Source organism: Motacilla alba, chromosome 3 (assembly GCF_015832195.1).
Source record: "Motacilla alba alba isolate MOTALB_02 chromosome 3, Motacilla_alba_V1.0_pri, whole genome shotgun sequence".
Classification (NCBI taxonomy): domain Eukaryota; kingdom Metazoa; phylum Chordata; class Aves; order Passeriformes; family Motacillidae; genus Motacilla; species Motacilla alba.
In genome coordinates, this window is record NC_052018.1 from 16,267,671 (window position 1) to 16,285,978 (window position 18,308).

Below are 18,308 nucleotides of genomic sequence, written 5' to 3' on the forward strand. Positions count from 1 at the left end.
TGAAAAGTAAATTGAGTTATTCATAAATCAGTGTTTGTTAACCAAGGCAAAAAAATGTATATGTAGGCCAGAACTTTTAAAGTTATCTATTTTAAAATGATTCTTACATACCTTCAAGACAGTGACAGTATGCTGTTTTGTTGAAAATAATGTAAAATAACATATATTTTGAAGTAGTCCAACATGGATAGATGCTTGGCACATGAATATTTGTGTTGATACAAACTCAGCTTAGTCCAAGTAGCTGTTTTATTGGAAGCCCTGTTTTTGTGTCTGTTTTGCCCTGTTTTGTGTTACTGTACATGACAAGGTTTAAAGTCAGGGGTGATAAACTGTTGAAACCTGTATGGGGGTTTTTGGCTCCAATAAGCATTAGAGAAATAATTATTGGTGAGTCATAAGCTGTTCTTACAAAGAGTTTATTTGTTAATTTGTGTTAAGGCTTACAGACATGCTTTCTTTTCTGCCTGCTGAAGACTAAAATACTTCAATTTTGGCCTTTCTCACTAGAATTTTATACTACTCTTCTAAAGTATAATTGTTTTTAGTGTGTCAATAAATATTGTCAGAGAACTGTATTCATTATTCTGGACTCATAGAGGTACTGTCATGAACACCACATACTGAGATGAGTGATGAGAAGCTTTTAAAAGTAGAAAATTCATCCTGAAAAACTGTTTCCTTTAGCATTTTCAATCATATTTCATTTCTCAGGTTATTGTAAAAATGGTGTTTAAAAAAAATGAATAGTAACTCCCCAATAGAAGTTTCTGAGAGAGGTCTTGGATACTGGTATGACACAACACAATGGATTCAAATTCTTCTGTGGAAATGGCTGGATTTTATTTAAAAACACCCTCAGTTCTGGGTATATGTGCCATATTCTGACCAGTAAATGGTTCCTGTCCTATTGTCTTTAAGAATTAATTTATGCTTAAGAAAAACCCCCTTCAGCTGTTGGGGAAAAGACTTTATTTTTGGAAAATACGGGTTTTTTTATTATGTATGTTTCTTCTTTTTTCTTTAGATTCTCCTATGTTACGGACCTGGTATTTCCAGTGATGTAATATATTGATGTAATCTATTAATTTTTTGTTTAAAACCCAGTTCTCCCTCTGGTTAGCTGTAAAGGGAAGATTATGGTCCCATTTAGAAGCCCTTCAGTTTAGCACTCTGGCTCTCATATAGGGCTTAGCTGGACAAGTACTGTTTACCACTGTCTAATGGCCTGGCTGAGAGCTGAATTCAAGTTCAGCTTCTCAAAATTGCTGCTCTCATGGATCATTGTGGAAATGATGTTCCTTACAGGGAAGGTCAGAGCTGTAGGCAAGTCTAACTGGGATTTCCTGGGTGGGAGCAAGAAATTATGGTATGGGAACACTTTTTTTTTTTTTACAAAAGAGGAGAAAATTCTTTGATATCTTGAACAGATGATGTTTTGTTACATCCATTAAGCTTTGTAGGCTATCTGTAGACTTGAAGAGCAACTCTACACTTGTTTATGCCCAGTATATATTTATATTGATCTCATGTTTTCATGATACCTGCATTGTACTTCAAATGAGGATTGAGTCTGAAGTGCTTGGTCTGTAATGGAGAATTAATTCCACAATTGGGAAACAGTGGAGTAGCTGAAATTGGCCCAGGGGTTGATTAGAAGTTATGAGAGGATTGGGGGATAATTGCCTTAGTGGAAAGATTTTTTTTTTCCATTGCTTTGTAGTCTGATATCATGCTACCAGCAAGCTCCCTGTGTGTTTCAGAGAAGAGGCTCTGCAGTGAGAACTGGGCACTTGAATGCAGTTTGATTGTTAAGCATTTCATGCTTGGGGGTTTTCCACATGGCTTAAGCTGTTAGTGGAAAACTGAGGCATTAAATGATTCTGTGGCATTTTCTGGAAATTAATCTCTTCCAAAAAAAAAAGTTTGTATTATTTGTAGAATGTTCCTCATGACAGTGGAATAGTTTTGATTCCTTGAACTTTTCCTGCATCATTCTATACTAGCCAAATAATATAAGAGGCAAAGGTTAGGTAACCAAACTTCTCCAGTTAGACTAATGGTTACAATGAATATTGTGTAACTTCGTATGTTGGAAAAGCATATGAAATTTTTGTGGTAATTATGTGAAAGTGCTCAGAATCTACCTCTAGCAGCTAAGAATATAGAACCATTTTTATTTTCCATAAAGTGCTTGAAGTTGTAGCATGTGCTGTCTACATAAATTATATACTCAGAAATTAAACTTTAATTTCTCAGTTCATTTCGAGCTTCTTCTGAATACAGAAGTTTTTAAGTCCTTATTGGCAAATGTAAAGTGGAATATTTCAACAAATTTTACTCCTTCCTCATAGATTCTCCCTTTAGTCATAGAATTATTTACTCTATACTGAATTTGGTGCTGTAGAGTAATCAGAATCTTGTCATGTGCAGAAACACAAATCAGATAATATGTTCTCTTTTGAAGTATCTGGATAATACAGTTTTGAAAATGCTACACATAGAAACATCAGAAATCAGTAATACAGCCATTGTTTTGAGATTTCTGTTAGGTTTTTATGATGTTTTGTTGGTTTTTAGATTTTGGGTTTTTTTGGGGGGGGAGGAGTTTTATTAAGAATTGGTTAATGAATTGAAAGCAATGAGTGCTGTAATTCTGCTTTTCCTAAAGTCTAAATTAACACTGTCCCTTAAAATGGTGTTTGTATTGAACAACATGCATTAATGTATTTCCAGCAAAACAAAGCTCCAGTACTGTCTACTCTAAGCATCTGTTCATATGTTTATAAAATCTAGTGTTTGTGGAAGCCCCCAGGTTGGGTGCCACAAATATGGGAAGTTCTAGTGATGCTCTTATGTATCACACTTCTTGTTTATTTGGTTCAATTGTCTTGGCTATTACAAATGACTCAAAGTTTTACTGAGCACTTGATTTTTACTTTAGAAGGTCAGAGAGTGAAATTGTCAGAACTGTTGTTAAATTATCCTTTTCCCATATTGAAAGCAGATGTTAGAGTGCAGCTGCCAAAACCATTCTGACTCTGTTCCTCCAGAAAACTATGCCAGAGCACCCATTGGCTTGAAAGGGAAAAAAGGAGACATTTGCTGAGTGATTTTGGAGTATTCACTCCAGAGCTTTTGATTGAATTCTGTTCAGTGGTTCAATGCAAAAGTAAAGAAAGCTGTTAGTAATTGCTCTTTTTTACTTTATGAAACTCAACTAGAGGATGTGTTTTGTTGTAATGATTTTTATTTTATTATTACATTTTGATTTGTGTAATTGTTTGTCCCTTTTTTGTTACACCTTTTTTTTTTCCATAGCCATTCTTTGCCCCATATCTTTACATGCCAAGGTATTACCCTGGCAGTTCTCATCTCATCTCACGTCCACCACTAAAAACGAGTTTGTCCAGAGATCAGAGCAATGGCCTAGTAAGTATTTTGAAGGGTAATTCAAATACTAACCTAGACAATAAATATAGTGAGTAATGAAATTGAAGGTTATTAATGATGGTTCTCTGTTAGACAAGTATAAGCTTTATATTATAAATACTTTAAGCAAAGGTTTTACTAACATGTAATGTAAATGTATTTTGTTTTAACTTTAGAAATTCCTTACAGAAGAAAACCAATTCTAGCCTCCATGTATAAAGATTCGAGAAGAATGACCTGTGATACTGGCAAAAAATATATTAATGAAAATGCCAACTGTACTATAGTACCAAAATAGATGTAGTGATAGAAGAAAGATGAGTGCTACTTGTAAATTTGTATTCAGTTTTTTAAAATAATACATCATAAGTTCTTTGTACCTGGAGAAGATAAAATTGCATCCTTTAATGTTGTAAAGAATGCTAGAAACCGGAAGATCATGTTCAAATGTTAAAATAAATATTTTTAATATTTAAGTAAAACAAAATACATTTTATCTGAAGTTTCTGCAAGTACATATAATTCAGTTTTACCCATTAGAAGGGCAAAACTAGCAGACTTTTCTAGCTTCCTATAGAATAATAAATTTCCTATTTAACAGTATTTATTTTACTGACAGATGGCTGTTCAAATGGAATTATGAACTGAGGAAAGATAAAAAAGTAAAAGCCTCACTTTTTGGTTGCTTTAATTCTAGGGTATTGATACAATGAGCAAGGCTGTTAAAAGGTGGTAAAAGCTTTAATCACTTAAAGAAAACAAATGTGTTTCTATTGAATTATGTATTATTATGAGATCATTCTCATTCACTGTTTACTTCATAATTTTTGTTGAGCCCTTGATCGTTTTACCCAAACCATAATATTTTGTTGTTGTTAGGATGTTATCAAGGAGGATGCTGATGAGGGGCTTCCTTCACCCACAGACCCCTCAATGGTAAACGAGTAGTCATGTGGTGTGGAAATTTTAGCATCTCATTGCTTTTTCAGCAGTAATGAGTCTGCATTAATCATAACTGCAGTTCACTAACACTGCATCAGTGGCTTTGGTGGGCAAATAGAGTAGTTGAAAACTAATGTAGTTCGTGAATGAATTTCAAAGCTAATATTTCACTTGTAAGATGTACTCTGTTCTCCCTTGTAGTTTTCCCCTTGCCTTCCTCAGTAGCTGTGGTGAGCTTTCAGTCAAGTGTCGTGGTAGCTGAGCAGAGTGTAGAATGACAGCTGGTCATTCAGTGCTTAAGTTTTAGAAGTAATTGTGTTTTTCTGCTTCAGTCAACTCTCTCTCCCGAACTACTTCTGTAGTTGGTGACATAAAGCTATTGCAGGTAACACAGTATAAGGCAGCTTTGATAGAAATGGAAAAATAAAACATTGCTGGTCATAAGCTTATTCTTGAGTCAGAATGTTAACAGTTACCTTTTCTATGACTTGTTTTGTTTTATCCTAAGTATTCATACTTAGGATATCATCTTTATGGTATATGTTTTAAGTCTAATTATGGTGATCGTGTTTTATACCAAAACAAAGAGTTTAATGTGACTGTTATGACTCTCTTAATATTTGCTGCCAATAGTTGTTGGCCAAAGTTATAGTTTGGTTGCATTTACTTTTTCTTTTAGTAAATTATTGCAAAAAAAGTCTTTCTATTGTTGTGCAATGAAAAAACAATCAAATCCCACACAGATTCCAAACTCTGTTTAACTGTACATAACTTTCACTGAGAAACCACATATTTGCAGTGCAATGAAAAAGGTATGCTAAGTTTCTCTCTCCCAAGTCATTTTTTACCTTGTGTGAAGGGATGACTTTGGAGTAATTTTTCCTTTGGAAATGCCATCCTGGTGTTTGATTCCTTATCTCATTGTCCCATTCTTTTCCCAGACCTTTGAGACTTGCCAGTGCAAGGAAAATTAAGGACTTTCTTAAAAGTATTAGCATGATGGCTGAGGACTGTGTGTCTCTGTGAGTGTGACGAGGCACACAAGCATGGAAAAGTGGGATTTAGTCTTGGGGCAAAGTAGTGAATGAGTTCCAGCAGCAGAATTGGAGCTGGGTGCCTCTTCCACTTGCTGCTGAGTGTTTATCTTCAAGCACATTTAGGTGCAGCTTCAAACAGCAGTTTAAAAGACTCCTGTAAGTTCAGTAAACGTTGCCTTTAAGTAAGAAAATACAGGAATTAAAACATTAAAAAGAAACTTCCTTTGAGATAATAATAATGGAAGATTTTGTTAGATCTGTTTTTTTAATTTAATTTATGCTATTGTGAGTCTGTAATGCAGTGTATCAGATCATATACTTTTCTAAGACTTAGCACTATTTAACCTATGGTATAAATCTAAAACTTTGAATTTTTTTAAGTCTCTTGGGAAGTTGACATGAAGGTTGTTAGTCAGGATATGATATGCGATGTCTTATCAGGGTTTCATCTACTCTACATCCACTTGTTTTGTCAATTTTATTGAATTTTCCATTAAAGGAAACAATATTATATTTGTGTTATGTGCTACAATTATCTGTAGATGATGGGTACAATAATTTAATCCAGCTATTTAGGTAGCTCTTAATTGATGGGTCGTTGCTACTGTATAAGTGATCCAACTTATTAAATGGTTTGGTGCATGCAAAGTAATTAAATAAACGAAAAAAAAAAGCTCCACAAAGTAGTTAATGAACACCAAGATGTGTAATTGGTTTGGTGATTGAAAACAAGAGGAGCATGTAGAATCAAAATTGTCTTTCATGCTAAACTGGCAAGGAGCCAGAAATGTTGCAACTCCTGTGTAAAATAGAGAATAATCATTGTTTTGAATGTTTGAGTCATAACAGGGCAAAAAACCAGGATTACTCAGGAGTATAATTTTTTTCAATACAGAACATAATTTCTCCTTATTGCATGAGTTGACAGAGCTGTGTGGAGGCTGTTACATGTTCTAGTTATGGGTCTGCTCTTGTTGTCAGTCTGCTGTTGGAGTGACCAGGTTCTGAAATTCCGGACCACCATCATTAGTCTCATAATACCTGTGTAAGTCTAGGTTAGCGTAGTAAAAATCAGGAATATTTTGAGTATAGTCATCCTGTATCAAACATTTTACTTTAGCCACCTTCTATACTTAGATTCTGTTGCTGATGATAAAACTTGTCTGTCTCAGACCATAGTTTACTGTTCTTTGCTGAATGGATCAAAACATAGATGTCCAACTGGTAAGTTGACCAAATACCATCTATTTAGTTGTATCAGCATGAAGGTGCATTGCAAATTTTAGGTTATAAGCTTGAATCACTAATGAAAATAGTCTTAGGATGCCGGCCTTTCACATCTGTGATGGAGACAAACATGCATTTCTGCTGGTTTTACTGTACAAATGCTTTTTTCTGAATAACTGCAAAAACTTCTAGGAGTTTGTAGGTGGATTGCAGTGTTACTGGTCATGGAACAGTAACATGGAATGGGTCACAGAATCCCCTTTTATGTTAAAAATAAAACTAGCATTAGCAATGCTTATCTGTCATAAACTTGTTTTTGTGCTTTAGTTTGCTTTGGTAATTTTGACTTCTTAGGAAGTAGCTTGTTCCAATATAATTACTTTGTTTAAATACATTTTTTCATACTGCATTGAATATATAATCCATTAAGATGTAGTATTATGTGTGCTTTGAATGAGGACTAACGTAGCCCAGAGCATGTAGTGTAGATAAACATAGAGTGCTTCTTAAGAAACTGGAAGTACTTTTCAAAAGTTTAAGCATGAATGAAAATGTATGGCATGGGAGCTTTCTTACAGATTTTCCAGTGTTTTTGTGTAGCATTTTTGTGCTTTGAATATTTGTGCTTATAAGAAATAACTTTTCTATTCTGTTGGTGGTGCTGGTTTGTTTTGGGGGCTTTTTTTGGGGGTGGGGGGGCGAGAGGCATTGGCAGATTTAGTTAGATAGAAGTTTGAAAAGTTATTTGAGGTACATTGGTAGTATAATGTGATCTTGAGATGGCAGGAGAATTGTTTCTGACAGAAAATCCTCCTTTTAATGAAACATCTAAAACCTTTATGAAAAACAGAATATAGCAAGCGTTTTTTTTTACAAATGCAAACCAGAATAGTCTGCTCATGAAAATAGTATTTGTGTAGCATATTCTAAATGTATATTTTGAAGACCTATTTTAAAAGTTTCATCACATTACGAAAATATCCTGTGTCTATCCTAACCCTGATTTCTTGTTTACTTCAAAGCATGTTCTGTGTATGTTCAACCTTTGTGATGTCACTTTAAGCTATTGTTTCTTTTAATTCTGTTTTGTCCTTTTCTCAAAGCTGTGTAAGTCTGAGTTAAACAAAAACAGACAGGTACAGCCACTTCCTGTGAATTCTCATTCACTTGTTTCAGAGTCATTCCAGAAGCTATCATACTGGCGCTTCATGCTGGGCTGTCTGTAAACTAATGCTCATTACTAGCCTTGAGGTTTGTTTTGACAAGCTGCTTTTAGCTTTTGCATGGCAAATACTTTTCAGACTAATGTTCTCTAAGCATCTCTAACAGAACCACTAAGGCTGAAAAATGTGTCAGTTTAAGTACAGTTTTAATTCACTTACATGATGACAATATCCCTAAAGCTATTACATTACTTATTCTTCAGAGAGTGCTTTTCATAAAGAATGACTTGGATTAATGTGCATCTATTTCAAACAGTTAACACTTTAACAAAAATAGTCTAAATATTTCAGCTTTTATGTATCTTTTTTATACACTGAAAGCAAAGTTTCTTAACTAGGTCTTAATGCATGCAGAAAGAATTGCTTGTCCTTGATTGTTAGAAAAATATTTTGATCTGAACGAGAATCTGTTAAATTAGAAGTGTTTAAAACTTTTCTTTATTTATTTCTGGGTATATCGTAGATAATGTATTCAGTAGATTCTGAGAACAAAGGCAATTGCCAATACATGTTGCATAGGGACCATTTATTTTAGTGGTGCCACAAAGTAATTTTGGCTATAACAGTTTCTTTTATTTTAATTGATAAGCCTTCTTTCAAAAAATAATTAAGATTTGAATTAACTTAGTATCTTGTCTTTGTTGATGTATTATCTAACTCACGCCAGTAGTAAATAGTGTGTTTATGAGGAAATAATGGATCAAGATGTTATTCTGAAAAAAAACCTACAGTGATGTCTTAAAGAGGAAAATTAAAGATGTTCATAAAAGAGGTATATGATGAATAGATTATGGGTGAAGCTTCATTCTGTCATTTTCATCGTTTTGGTGATTGGCTTGTATCGTTGATATGATACAGATTTTAGATGTGCTAAAAATCAGACTAAATTAAGACCTAAAGTTTGTCCTTTAGATGCCTGTATGATAATTAATTAGGTATTGTAGGTATCTAATTAGGGAGACATTGCAGTACCTGAAATGTAGCTGGCATATCCTCTGCAGGAATACCAAGCCCTAGTTTAGGTGCCTAGATTGAAGTGGAACTAAAATGTTTAATTTTTCTGCAGCAATTTAGGTAGATTGCCTTCCCAGAAAATTTTGTTTTGTGTCCTTTGTTTGCTTATTATCCAATTGACATGACATTTAAAAAACTAGGAGTGGTTAAAGAAACAAAGATTGGTGCCCCAGCTATTTCCAGGCAAGTGTGTGAACTGCCAGGCTCAAGTTCCCTACAACCCCCCAGTAGTGTTCCCAAATGAAGCTGATGGTTACACACATTAAAGTCCATTTCAAGGACATCTGGTGAAGAACTTTGGGGGAATTACATGTAATATTACCTAAACTTTGAAACTCAGAGTAGCTTGGGTGAGGAGTGTGCCTAGCTCCCCAGATCAGGATATCTTTGATAACAGTAAGTTAGAGCTCTGAGGTAGTAGGTAATGGAGTTTTGGATTGCTGACTTGGAATTATTAGTTGAATAAATTCTTTGTAAATATCCTAGTTTAGATAATTCAGATGAGGTTAATGGTATTCTCTGTGATAACTGTTGGTTTTCATAGGGATGGGGATCTAGTAATTTAGTATTTTATCTAGTAATTTATATTAATTCTGAAAGATTAAACATCTTCCAAGTAATTCAATAAAAATGGGAGACAATATTACAACTCCAAAACCATTCTTCATTGGTGATTTGAGGAATATAATAAAACTTGATTAACTGGATAGTCAAAGTGCACTTTTACATCCTAGGGCTTGTGCATGTAATGATGACCTCTGAAGCTTAGAAGCTCTTTTGCCTCCTCACAAAATAAGCTGTTTGGTGCACAGTCTACAATGCTGCTCCCAAATCTTCATGTTAAGAAAAAAGGGAAGGTGCAACCTCCCTCACAAGTGGAGAGCATAAAAATGTTTTTCAACTGATAGAACTGATTCTGATTTTGCTTTTTGGAATTTGGAATCACTAGTGTAATTGCATAGGTTCCCATCCAGGGGGTATGTGTAGGTTTTTTTTTTTTTTCAAAGAACATATTGCCTTAATATACTGTCTACCTGCAGATGTATTTGTTTTAGTTTTCCACCCTTTCTTTGAAATTCCCAGAACCTAGCATCATTAACAGGACAACTCTTGTGTTACAGAGCTGAATAATTATAAATAATTTCTACCTGAATCTTGCCCAAGATTGGGATACATGAAGTATCCTCATAGTATCTTGAAGGGCATTTGCAGTGCTGCTGTTTCAGTACTGTGGGACACAGCCCCTTGGCTGATCTTGCATACAATAGAGCTGAAGGAACCTTTGGAAAATGAACAGATATTGTTAAAATTACCCAATTAATCCAAGTAGTTGAGGAGTTATCTTTGTTTTGAGTGTCTTTGAGTTTTAGGTCATCTTTGTCTGATAATAAACCAGGAGATTTTAAGACAAAAAATCTAAGTTGTATGTGCATTATTTGAGGAAAAAACCCAAACATCCCAAAACCAAAGTAACTACTAAAGTTAGGGGCAAACTTGTGAGTGAAACTGCATTGTAAATTGATTAACCTGTACTTAATATTTCTGAGTTTTATGTTTCTTTGCTTGAAATTATGTAAGAGAGTTATTTTGTCACAAAGGCAGGACTCAAGGTGCTGGTTTTTTTCTCCTATAAATACATAGAATGAATGTTTCCCAATATATAGATATTCTGACAGTAATTAAAAATGCCTGTGCATTCTTACTCTCATCTCTTAATTTTAAAATATAGTTGAACACAGCTTGATTTGTGTTAGCGTGTATTGTGAATTTCTGGGCGTACTGAGTACTGGAACAAGTCTCATGTGCATGTTTTCTCACTTACAGGGAGCAGGCACAGGGTCAGCCACGGGAGTATCCCATGTATCTCTGAGCACAATGAGTGTGGAAGCTGTGTGTGAGAAGCTAAAGCAGATAGATGGTCTGGACCAGAGCATGCTACCTCAGTACTCTGCAACTATAAAAAAGGTATCAGCTGAATTTCATTAATGTGTTTAGCTCCTAAACATGGACATACACAAGGAGAGGAAAATATTTAGTTACCTTTTTTCTTGAAAATGTTTATTAAACACATCAGATAACATCCTAAGTTCTGTGCATGACAAGTTTGGAGGACGTTGTAATACAAGCATTCATTTTTCGGAGGAAATGTTGGAAAGGACAAACACTCAGAAATATAAATGCTGATGAGACTGGTTATTCTGAGAAAAGAAGCAAGAAAAATGTTCTCAAAATTGCCATGTATAATGAAAAAATAAGAAGGGTTGCAAATGCGTTGTATGTCTAGGTAGCAGTATCCCTTACTTTTTTCTCCGTGAAAAATTGGCACATGTCTCCTGTTGTAAATGAGTGGTGAAGATGGTTCCATTTCTTTATCACAGTCCACATGTATTTGCTTCAGAAAAAGGTCACTGTATATTTTTCCATCTCTCCTCTTTTCTCTGATAGGTACGTTAACACTGAATTGCTTTTTGCTCTTGAACTTTTTTTTTCCACCATTCTGTGTGCTCTTTTTTACGAAGAAAGAAGGGAAAAATATGAAGGTTGTCATTAGTGTTTTTGCTGAGCTCACTTTGTCCTGGAACCTGTCGTATCTTAAATAATGTGGAAGGATTTGATTCAAGGATTAAGAGACAGGTTTTTCATAGGAAGCTTCAACAAAGTTACTTAAAGCAAGAAGTAGGATGCTAGATTGCAGGTCATTAAGTGAGGCTGCAAAAAATTTTAGTAGCTTCCTTTGCTCCAGACTGAAAGAAGGATGTGCTCATCAGTTATCCCTAATGAGATTCCTCTTATTTATATTCTTGCTCTGTAAGAATTCCAAGGGATATCTTGCAAAAAAGAAGGAAGAAAATGGCTCAGCCTGGTCTTTTTCCTGGTTTGACTAAGACCATCTGCTGCGATATGGGTACAAAACCATTGAGATCCCTCACTATAATGCAGAGCTCTCAACTTGGGTCTTCCATTTTCTGGCTGCTCTCCTAAGACATGGTTCCTCTTTACAGTCTGTCTATACACTGATACATGGTATAAAGAGAAATACCTCTTGTTGTTATGTAAAGAAAATGGTTCTGTGTTGAATTTGGTGCTTTTGGAAGTTAAGCACTATATAAACATGCCGAATGTAAGGAATATAGATCTTGTTTAAGCATTTCTGTGTTGATCTCTGGTTGTTGATGAACATTAGAAAGATGTCTAATCATCTGTCCCTGGGAATTTCTGATGAAGAGAGGAATGTAAGCCTGTTTAATGCAGAGAGGGAACTTAATGGAGGTAGTACTTTATCTTAGATGCCTCAAGACAGGGGTCAGATTCTACCTGGGACTTCATTGTCTGATTATCTTCACATGCCTGGGTGTCTGCAGTTCATTTCTGATCCAAGTTGGAGAAATGTAAGCAGATCAGTGTGGCTTATTGTCCCTGAAATTTTCCACCACTTACATGTTATTTTCTTATGTCTGTATATAGGACACTGTCATATTGCCTTTTTTATGCACATTTTTAATGGGTTTAATAGTTCCATTTTTTTTCACGACACATAGGTGTTTCTTGTCCATCAGCAACTATCACTAAATATACTTCTATAAAAACATATAGTTTTGTATAGAATTGGACTTAATAGTGACTTTGGGAAATTTCACTAGTAGTCTGCATCCAGCTTTACCTCTACCTTTTTAGTCTGTTACTGCTGTGCCATAATTCTTGTATCCATAATTTACATTATTTAGTTGTATTTTTTTAGGCAAATATAAATGGCCGTGTCTTGGCTCAGTGCAACATTGATGAACTGAAAAAGGAAATGAATATGAATTTTGGTGACTGGCACCTGTTCAGGAGCATGGTAAGACTTTCTGTTCAGTGTTCAAGTCATCATAAATTAATCTTTTTTAATATGAGTCTTTCTTTCTGATTACTTCCTTATTGTCATCACCTTTAAGTTTGTAAGTATTGTCTTAAAGCATGAATGCATCTGCTACTTTGTTACTTTGTCTTTTTGTCTTAAGCACTAATGAGTAACTGTTTGCCTGTGAATTTGCATCTTAATTGATTGTGAACTCTGAAGTTTTTTACCTTCTTTTTTTGTGGGATCTTTTTTTTCTTTGTGGGCTCCTTTTTTGAAATTTGCTTATTTTAATGAAATGGTCAGAACTTAACTCTTTTTTAAATCTCTGTCCTAGTGTTGAAGTTAGTCAGGGAATTCAAAGTGTATGTAATAAGTGCAAGGAATTGGGCAGGCAGGCTGTTATAGTGATGCATCACAAAGAACTGAGTTTTCTCTTAAAACTCAGTTTTGCATCACAAAGAACTGAGTTTTCTCTTAAATATTTTTAGACTATCACCAGTTTTCTTTCTTGAAATGACAGTGTGTCTCTCAACTGTAAGTCAGTCTTGAAAACACCAAGAATTACATGATGAGATTTATTGTTAGATACGAAGTGTTTGGTTTTGCTTTAAAATTTGTGATTTATCACTTAATGGTTTTACAAGAATTTAAGTACTTTTGTGGCATGTGGGTTCTTTCAAGGGTTTGAGCAGTAATAAGAAAAATTTGTAAATAAAAAAAAATAGCAAGTGATTTTCCTACTTTTTAATGGTCAAAACTGCAGGTACAGGTACACATTTACAGCTGTGAATTCCTCATTCCTATTTTTAATGGAATTCTTCTTCATCAATTTTGAGAACTTGTTCTATTTATGTTATTGCATTTAAACTGTCTCTCTTTGCATGTTAAGATACTTGAAATGAGAAATTCAGAAAATCAGGCTTCTCAGGAAGATCCTCGTGGAGCAGCGGAGCACGGTACAGCTGCGATTCCTCACAGTGACCTTACTCGCCGTCCTGGCCATGGCACCGAGCTGCCTCACACGGAGCTGACAGGTCTTGCTGGTCAAGCTCCCTACACACTGAACTTCAGCTTTGAAGAACTCAACACAATTGGTCTTGATGAAGCTCCTCCACGCCACAGTAACTTAAGTTGGCAGGTATTTATTAGAGAAATGTATTCTGCTTGCTTACCTGTATGGAAAAGAGGTTTTTTCCAGGCTTGCTACAGACAAGTCAAGAAATAAGTCTCTAGGATAGTTCAGATGCTTTCAGTTCTCAGTCTAGGTAAAGCCTAGTTCTGCAGAGATGTAAACTCTAACCATACTCTGTGTTGAAGTCTTTTATTTTTGCCATCTGAAAACTACTCATTTGTTCCAGTAATCACTCTTCATGACAAAAAAAACCTAAAGGTATCATGCTTTTCTCATCTAGCCTAGGGTGGTGTCCTCCAAGGCTTCTGTATTTTTGTATTATTCAGTCTTTGTATATGAAATATTTTAGCTATGTGCTAACCAGAGGTTAGCCCCTTCAACAAAATGTATTTGTTAGGTTTTTGAAAATAGACAGTGCTCCATGACATCAGAACCTTGTCCTTACAACGTATAACCTGTTCATAGATTCCAGAACTGACATCCTTCTCCAACTGTGGTCATAGGTTGTGGTCAGTTTTCTTCTGCATCTGATGAGACCACGTGAAGTGTTGGGTTTTCATTTGTCTGTCCTTAAGAAATAAGACTAATGAGTTGGTGGCTAAGTAGTGGTTAGAATTTAAAAAAAAAAAAAGAAACAGCAAACCCAGTGGAGTGAACCCTTTTCATCTCTAAAACTAAATTATAAAACCTTGAAGGTGCAACAAAATAAAGACACTCCAAATTCTTAACTGTAGGTGATACTTTCAATAATCAACATTGTGAAACTGGGTTTGGGATATATATCCCAGAGATATATTTCTATCCCAGATACTTCTAAATGTATGCATGCACACCATGTATGTTTTTTTCTAGACCAAAGTGGCATTACACACATTTGATGTATTTGAATAAACAGTGCTTCTGATGCCTATATAGTTATATAAAATTGAATCAAAGGAATGAGAAAGGTAGTTTGTCCTTAAGAAAACATTTGAATTCACCTGTTAGAATTTTTAAAGTAAATACTTGCTTGTATTGCAGCTTCTTTGTTGTGGTGAGTTGGCCCTGGCTGGATGCCAGGTGCCCACCAAAGTTTCTTTATCACTGCCCTCCTCAGCTGGGCAGGGGAGAAGAAATACAATGGAAGGCTTGTGGGACCAGATAGGGGCAAGGAGAGATCTCTCACCAGGGACCATCATTGGCAAAACAGACTGCACTGGGGGAAATTAGTTTAATTTGTTACCAATGATGTCAGAGTAGGGTAGTGAGAAATAAAACCAAATTCTAAAAGCAGACATTGGGGCAAAGAGGGTTTTGTTTGTCAGAAAATGGATTTTTCTGAAAACAGATATGTGCAATGGAATTTTGCCAGGATATATTGAAGTATGTATGGTGGAGGTCTTTTGGAGATGTTTCTGAGATTTGTTTGATGTTTAGATGAATTCTTGCTGTCTTTCTAATATAAAATGCAAATTTTGTAAGTGTATGAAATGTATTAGAAAAGCCCATCTTGACATACAAATTCAGACTTATAATTATATGCTCAAAAGAGTTAGTCTCAAATGCACTGGATAGAATGCTTGTTTTGGGGAAATTTTTCATTATGGGAATCAACAATAAGAATATTTACTAAGTTTAGTTTGTGTGTGTGATTGCATATATATGTTTATAGTAAGCATATTTAATTATAGTGTTTACAATTTCACTTGCATAATCTTATTTGCAGCAGCAGAAAGAATAATTTAAGTACATATTTAATGCTCTGAGTTATTTCACGTAAGAAGATCAATAAAAGTGAAAATAAATAGTTCATTTAACTGTTACCTTTTTCTCTTCTTTTTTTTTTTTTTCCAGTCACAAACTCGTAGAACTCCAAGTCTTTCAAGTCTTAACTCTCAAGATTCTAGCATTGAAATATCAAAGCTTACAGACAAGGTGCAGGCAGAGTACAGAGATGCATATAGAGAGTATATTGCTCAAATGTCACAGTTAGAAGGAGGTGCCAATTCTACCACAGTAAGTGGAAGGTCCTCCCCTCATAGTTCAAGTGCTTTCTATATGGGCCAGAGCACGTCGGGGGGCTCCCTGCACTCCAATGCAGAACAGGAAAAAGGAAAAGATGGTGAACAGAAACAAGATGATGGAAGAAAGTCCTTTTTGCTGAAGAGGAATGATGTTGATTACAGTACTTCAGGTGTTTCTACTAATGATGCATCTCCTTTGGATCCTATAACTGAAGAAGATGAAAAATCTGATCAGTCTGGTTCCAAGCTTCTGCCAGGAAAGAAGTCTTTGGAGAGAACCAGTATTTTCCAGGCTGCAGATTTAAAACTTAAGGGAGTTACTCTCCGGTATCAGAAACTTCCCAGTGATGAAGATGAGTCAGGAACTGAAGAATCAGATAATACTCCACTTCTTAAGGAAGGTAAAGATAAGAAAGCAGATATCAAAATAGAGAAGCAGCCCAAATCTCCAGAACATGGTTCTGAACCTATTAGAACCTTCATCAAAGCAAAGGAGTATTTGACAGATGCCCTTCTGGATAAGAAAGATTCGTCTGACTCTGGTGTAAGATCCAATGAAAGTTCTCCAAATCATTCCCTCCACAATGAAGGAGCAGATGATTCACAGCTTGAAAAGGCAAATCTCATTGAGCTTGAAGATGACAGTCACAGTGCAAAAAGAGGAATTCCACACAGCCTTAGTGGCCTTCAAGATCCAGCTGTGGTTCGCATGTCTATTTGCTCAGAAGATAAGAAAAGCCCTTCTGAAAGCAGCCTGATAGCAAGCAGCCCCGAAGAGAGCTGGCCAGCCTGCCAGAAAGTCTATAATTTAAACAGAACCCCTAGTACAGTCACCTTAAATAACAACAGTGCTCCAAGCAATCGAGCTAATCAAAATTTTGAAGAAATACAAGGTATCAGAGATCCATCTCAAATTATCCTGCACCCTGGCTCAGGTTCCAATCCCACTGCAGTTCAGAATGAGAACCTGAAGACGGCTGCTCACAAGCGAGGCCAGCGTTCAAGTTATACCAGGCTTTCAAAAGATTCATCAGAGCTCCACACCGTTGCAGCCTCAGAGGGGGCTGGTTTTGGAGAAGAGAGAGAGAGTATCCTGTGAAAAGCAGACAGGTTGAAAAGAGTATGCTCATGAATTGTAGCTTGGAATTCTTTGTCAGTCTGTGGTTACATTAATCTCTGTAGTTCAAGCTTTCAGTATTGTAGAAGAAGGCCTAGATTATTTTCAGTCATTTTCTCTGAAAGGAGAAGTAATTTTTACCAGAAGCAAACTACTTCAGACCTTCCCCACATATAAAAGCAGTAGTTGTCAGCATGGAAAATCAGTTCTTTTTTTAAAATGCTGTGCAAAGGTTTGGTCAGGGGCAGATTTTACAGAAGTATGTTTTAATTATGAAAAGTACAATGTGATTTTGCGTTTCTCTTGGGATATGTATTACTTATCCCACCTAAACATTCCATTAATTCTCCATATTTGCAAGTAAAGTTAATGCTGTCCATCCTTGCCATTTGATGTTCAATATGCCAAAACATCGAATAGCACAACCTTACCAAACTTTGCATTAATTTATGAATTAATGTGTGCAACATAAATGACATATGTTGAAATTTGAGTGTTAAGGTACTTGTTTGGCTATATGTACGCTTTTGCTCTCTGTATGTTCAGTAGTTACTGTTGGATTTGTGAACTTTGGGTAGAGTGGTGATAAGGTTTGTAAGGAATGTTGTCTTGATGTGTCACTGGACTTGACAGTTATTTATAAGGTAATACCTTATCATTGACTTAGTGGATCCATTATTTATTATAGGTACACAGTTTTGCAGTCACTGAATAGATGGTCTCCATAGATGCAACCACCAGATTAAAATACTGTAAGGATAAAGTATGAATATGTTTGAATTTATGAAGCATTTGTGGCTGTGTGTGGTTTTTCCTTGGTACAGTGTTTATCATTTGGTTATGGAAAGAAAAATAAGAAGTGTTTGCCATTTTAAAACTAATGCATACCTTTTGGAATCTTGTCAAAGCTGTTCTCCAGCTTCTTTATTTCTGAAGTACAGTGTTTGAAGATTTTATCATCTAAGTAATGTACCTGAATGATGTTATAGCAAATACTTGTACAGTCCAATGAATCTGCATGGTTTTGAGGAAGAATTGTTCAAGCTAGAGTCTGCTAATAGAAAGAAAATAAAAAATAAATTGGCATGTTGGGCTTGTGTCCAAATTTATTTTTATTTGCAGTACTTTGTTTCTTCACTTGATAAAAATGTTAAATCCATACTGTTAAAGTACTTCACAGATTCAATTCTTTAACATGCATTAAAAATACATACTTTTTAATATAATACTAAGTAAGTATAAAAATGCATTTGATAAATAAAATTGCCAAAGCAGACATTTCTAAATTAAGTGCTGTGAGCTGCAGAGAAGTGGACACCTCTCACTAGTCCAGGGTAGTA

The 18,308-nt window shown here is 35.3% G+C and overlaps 1 protein-coding gene across 3 annotated transcripts in view; it reads left to right on the forward strand.

Moving 5' to 3' along the window:
* KIDINS220 (kinase D interacting substrate 220) overlaps positions 1 to 18,060 on the forward strand; it is a 76,256-nt gene extending 58,196 nt beyond the window's left edge. Inside the window, exons 25-30 of one of the 3 annotated variants that reach the window (XM_038133733.1) lie at positions 3,322 to 3,432; positions 4,312 to 4,368; positions 10,700 to 10,840; positions 12,615 to 12,713; positions 13,606 to 13,854; positions 15,682 to 18,060. In XM_038133733.1, the coding sequence (XP_037989661.1) occupies positions 3,322 to 3,432; positions 4,312 to 4,368; positions 10,700 to 10,840; positions 12,615 to 12,713; positions 13,606 to 13,854; positions 15,682 to 16,950 (1,926 nt within the window). In that variant the 3' untranslated portion in view covers positions 16,951 to 18,060. The remainder of the gene's footprint in view (positions 1 to 3,321; positions 3,433 to 4,311; positions 4,369 to 10,699; positions 10,841 to 12,614; positions 12,714 to 13,605; positions 13,855 to 15,681) is intronic. The other 2 variants (XM_038133736.1, XM_038133737.1) reach the window with 2 other exon arrangements.
* Positions 18,061 to 18,308: the final 248 nt, after the last annotated feature.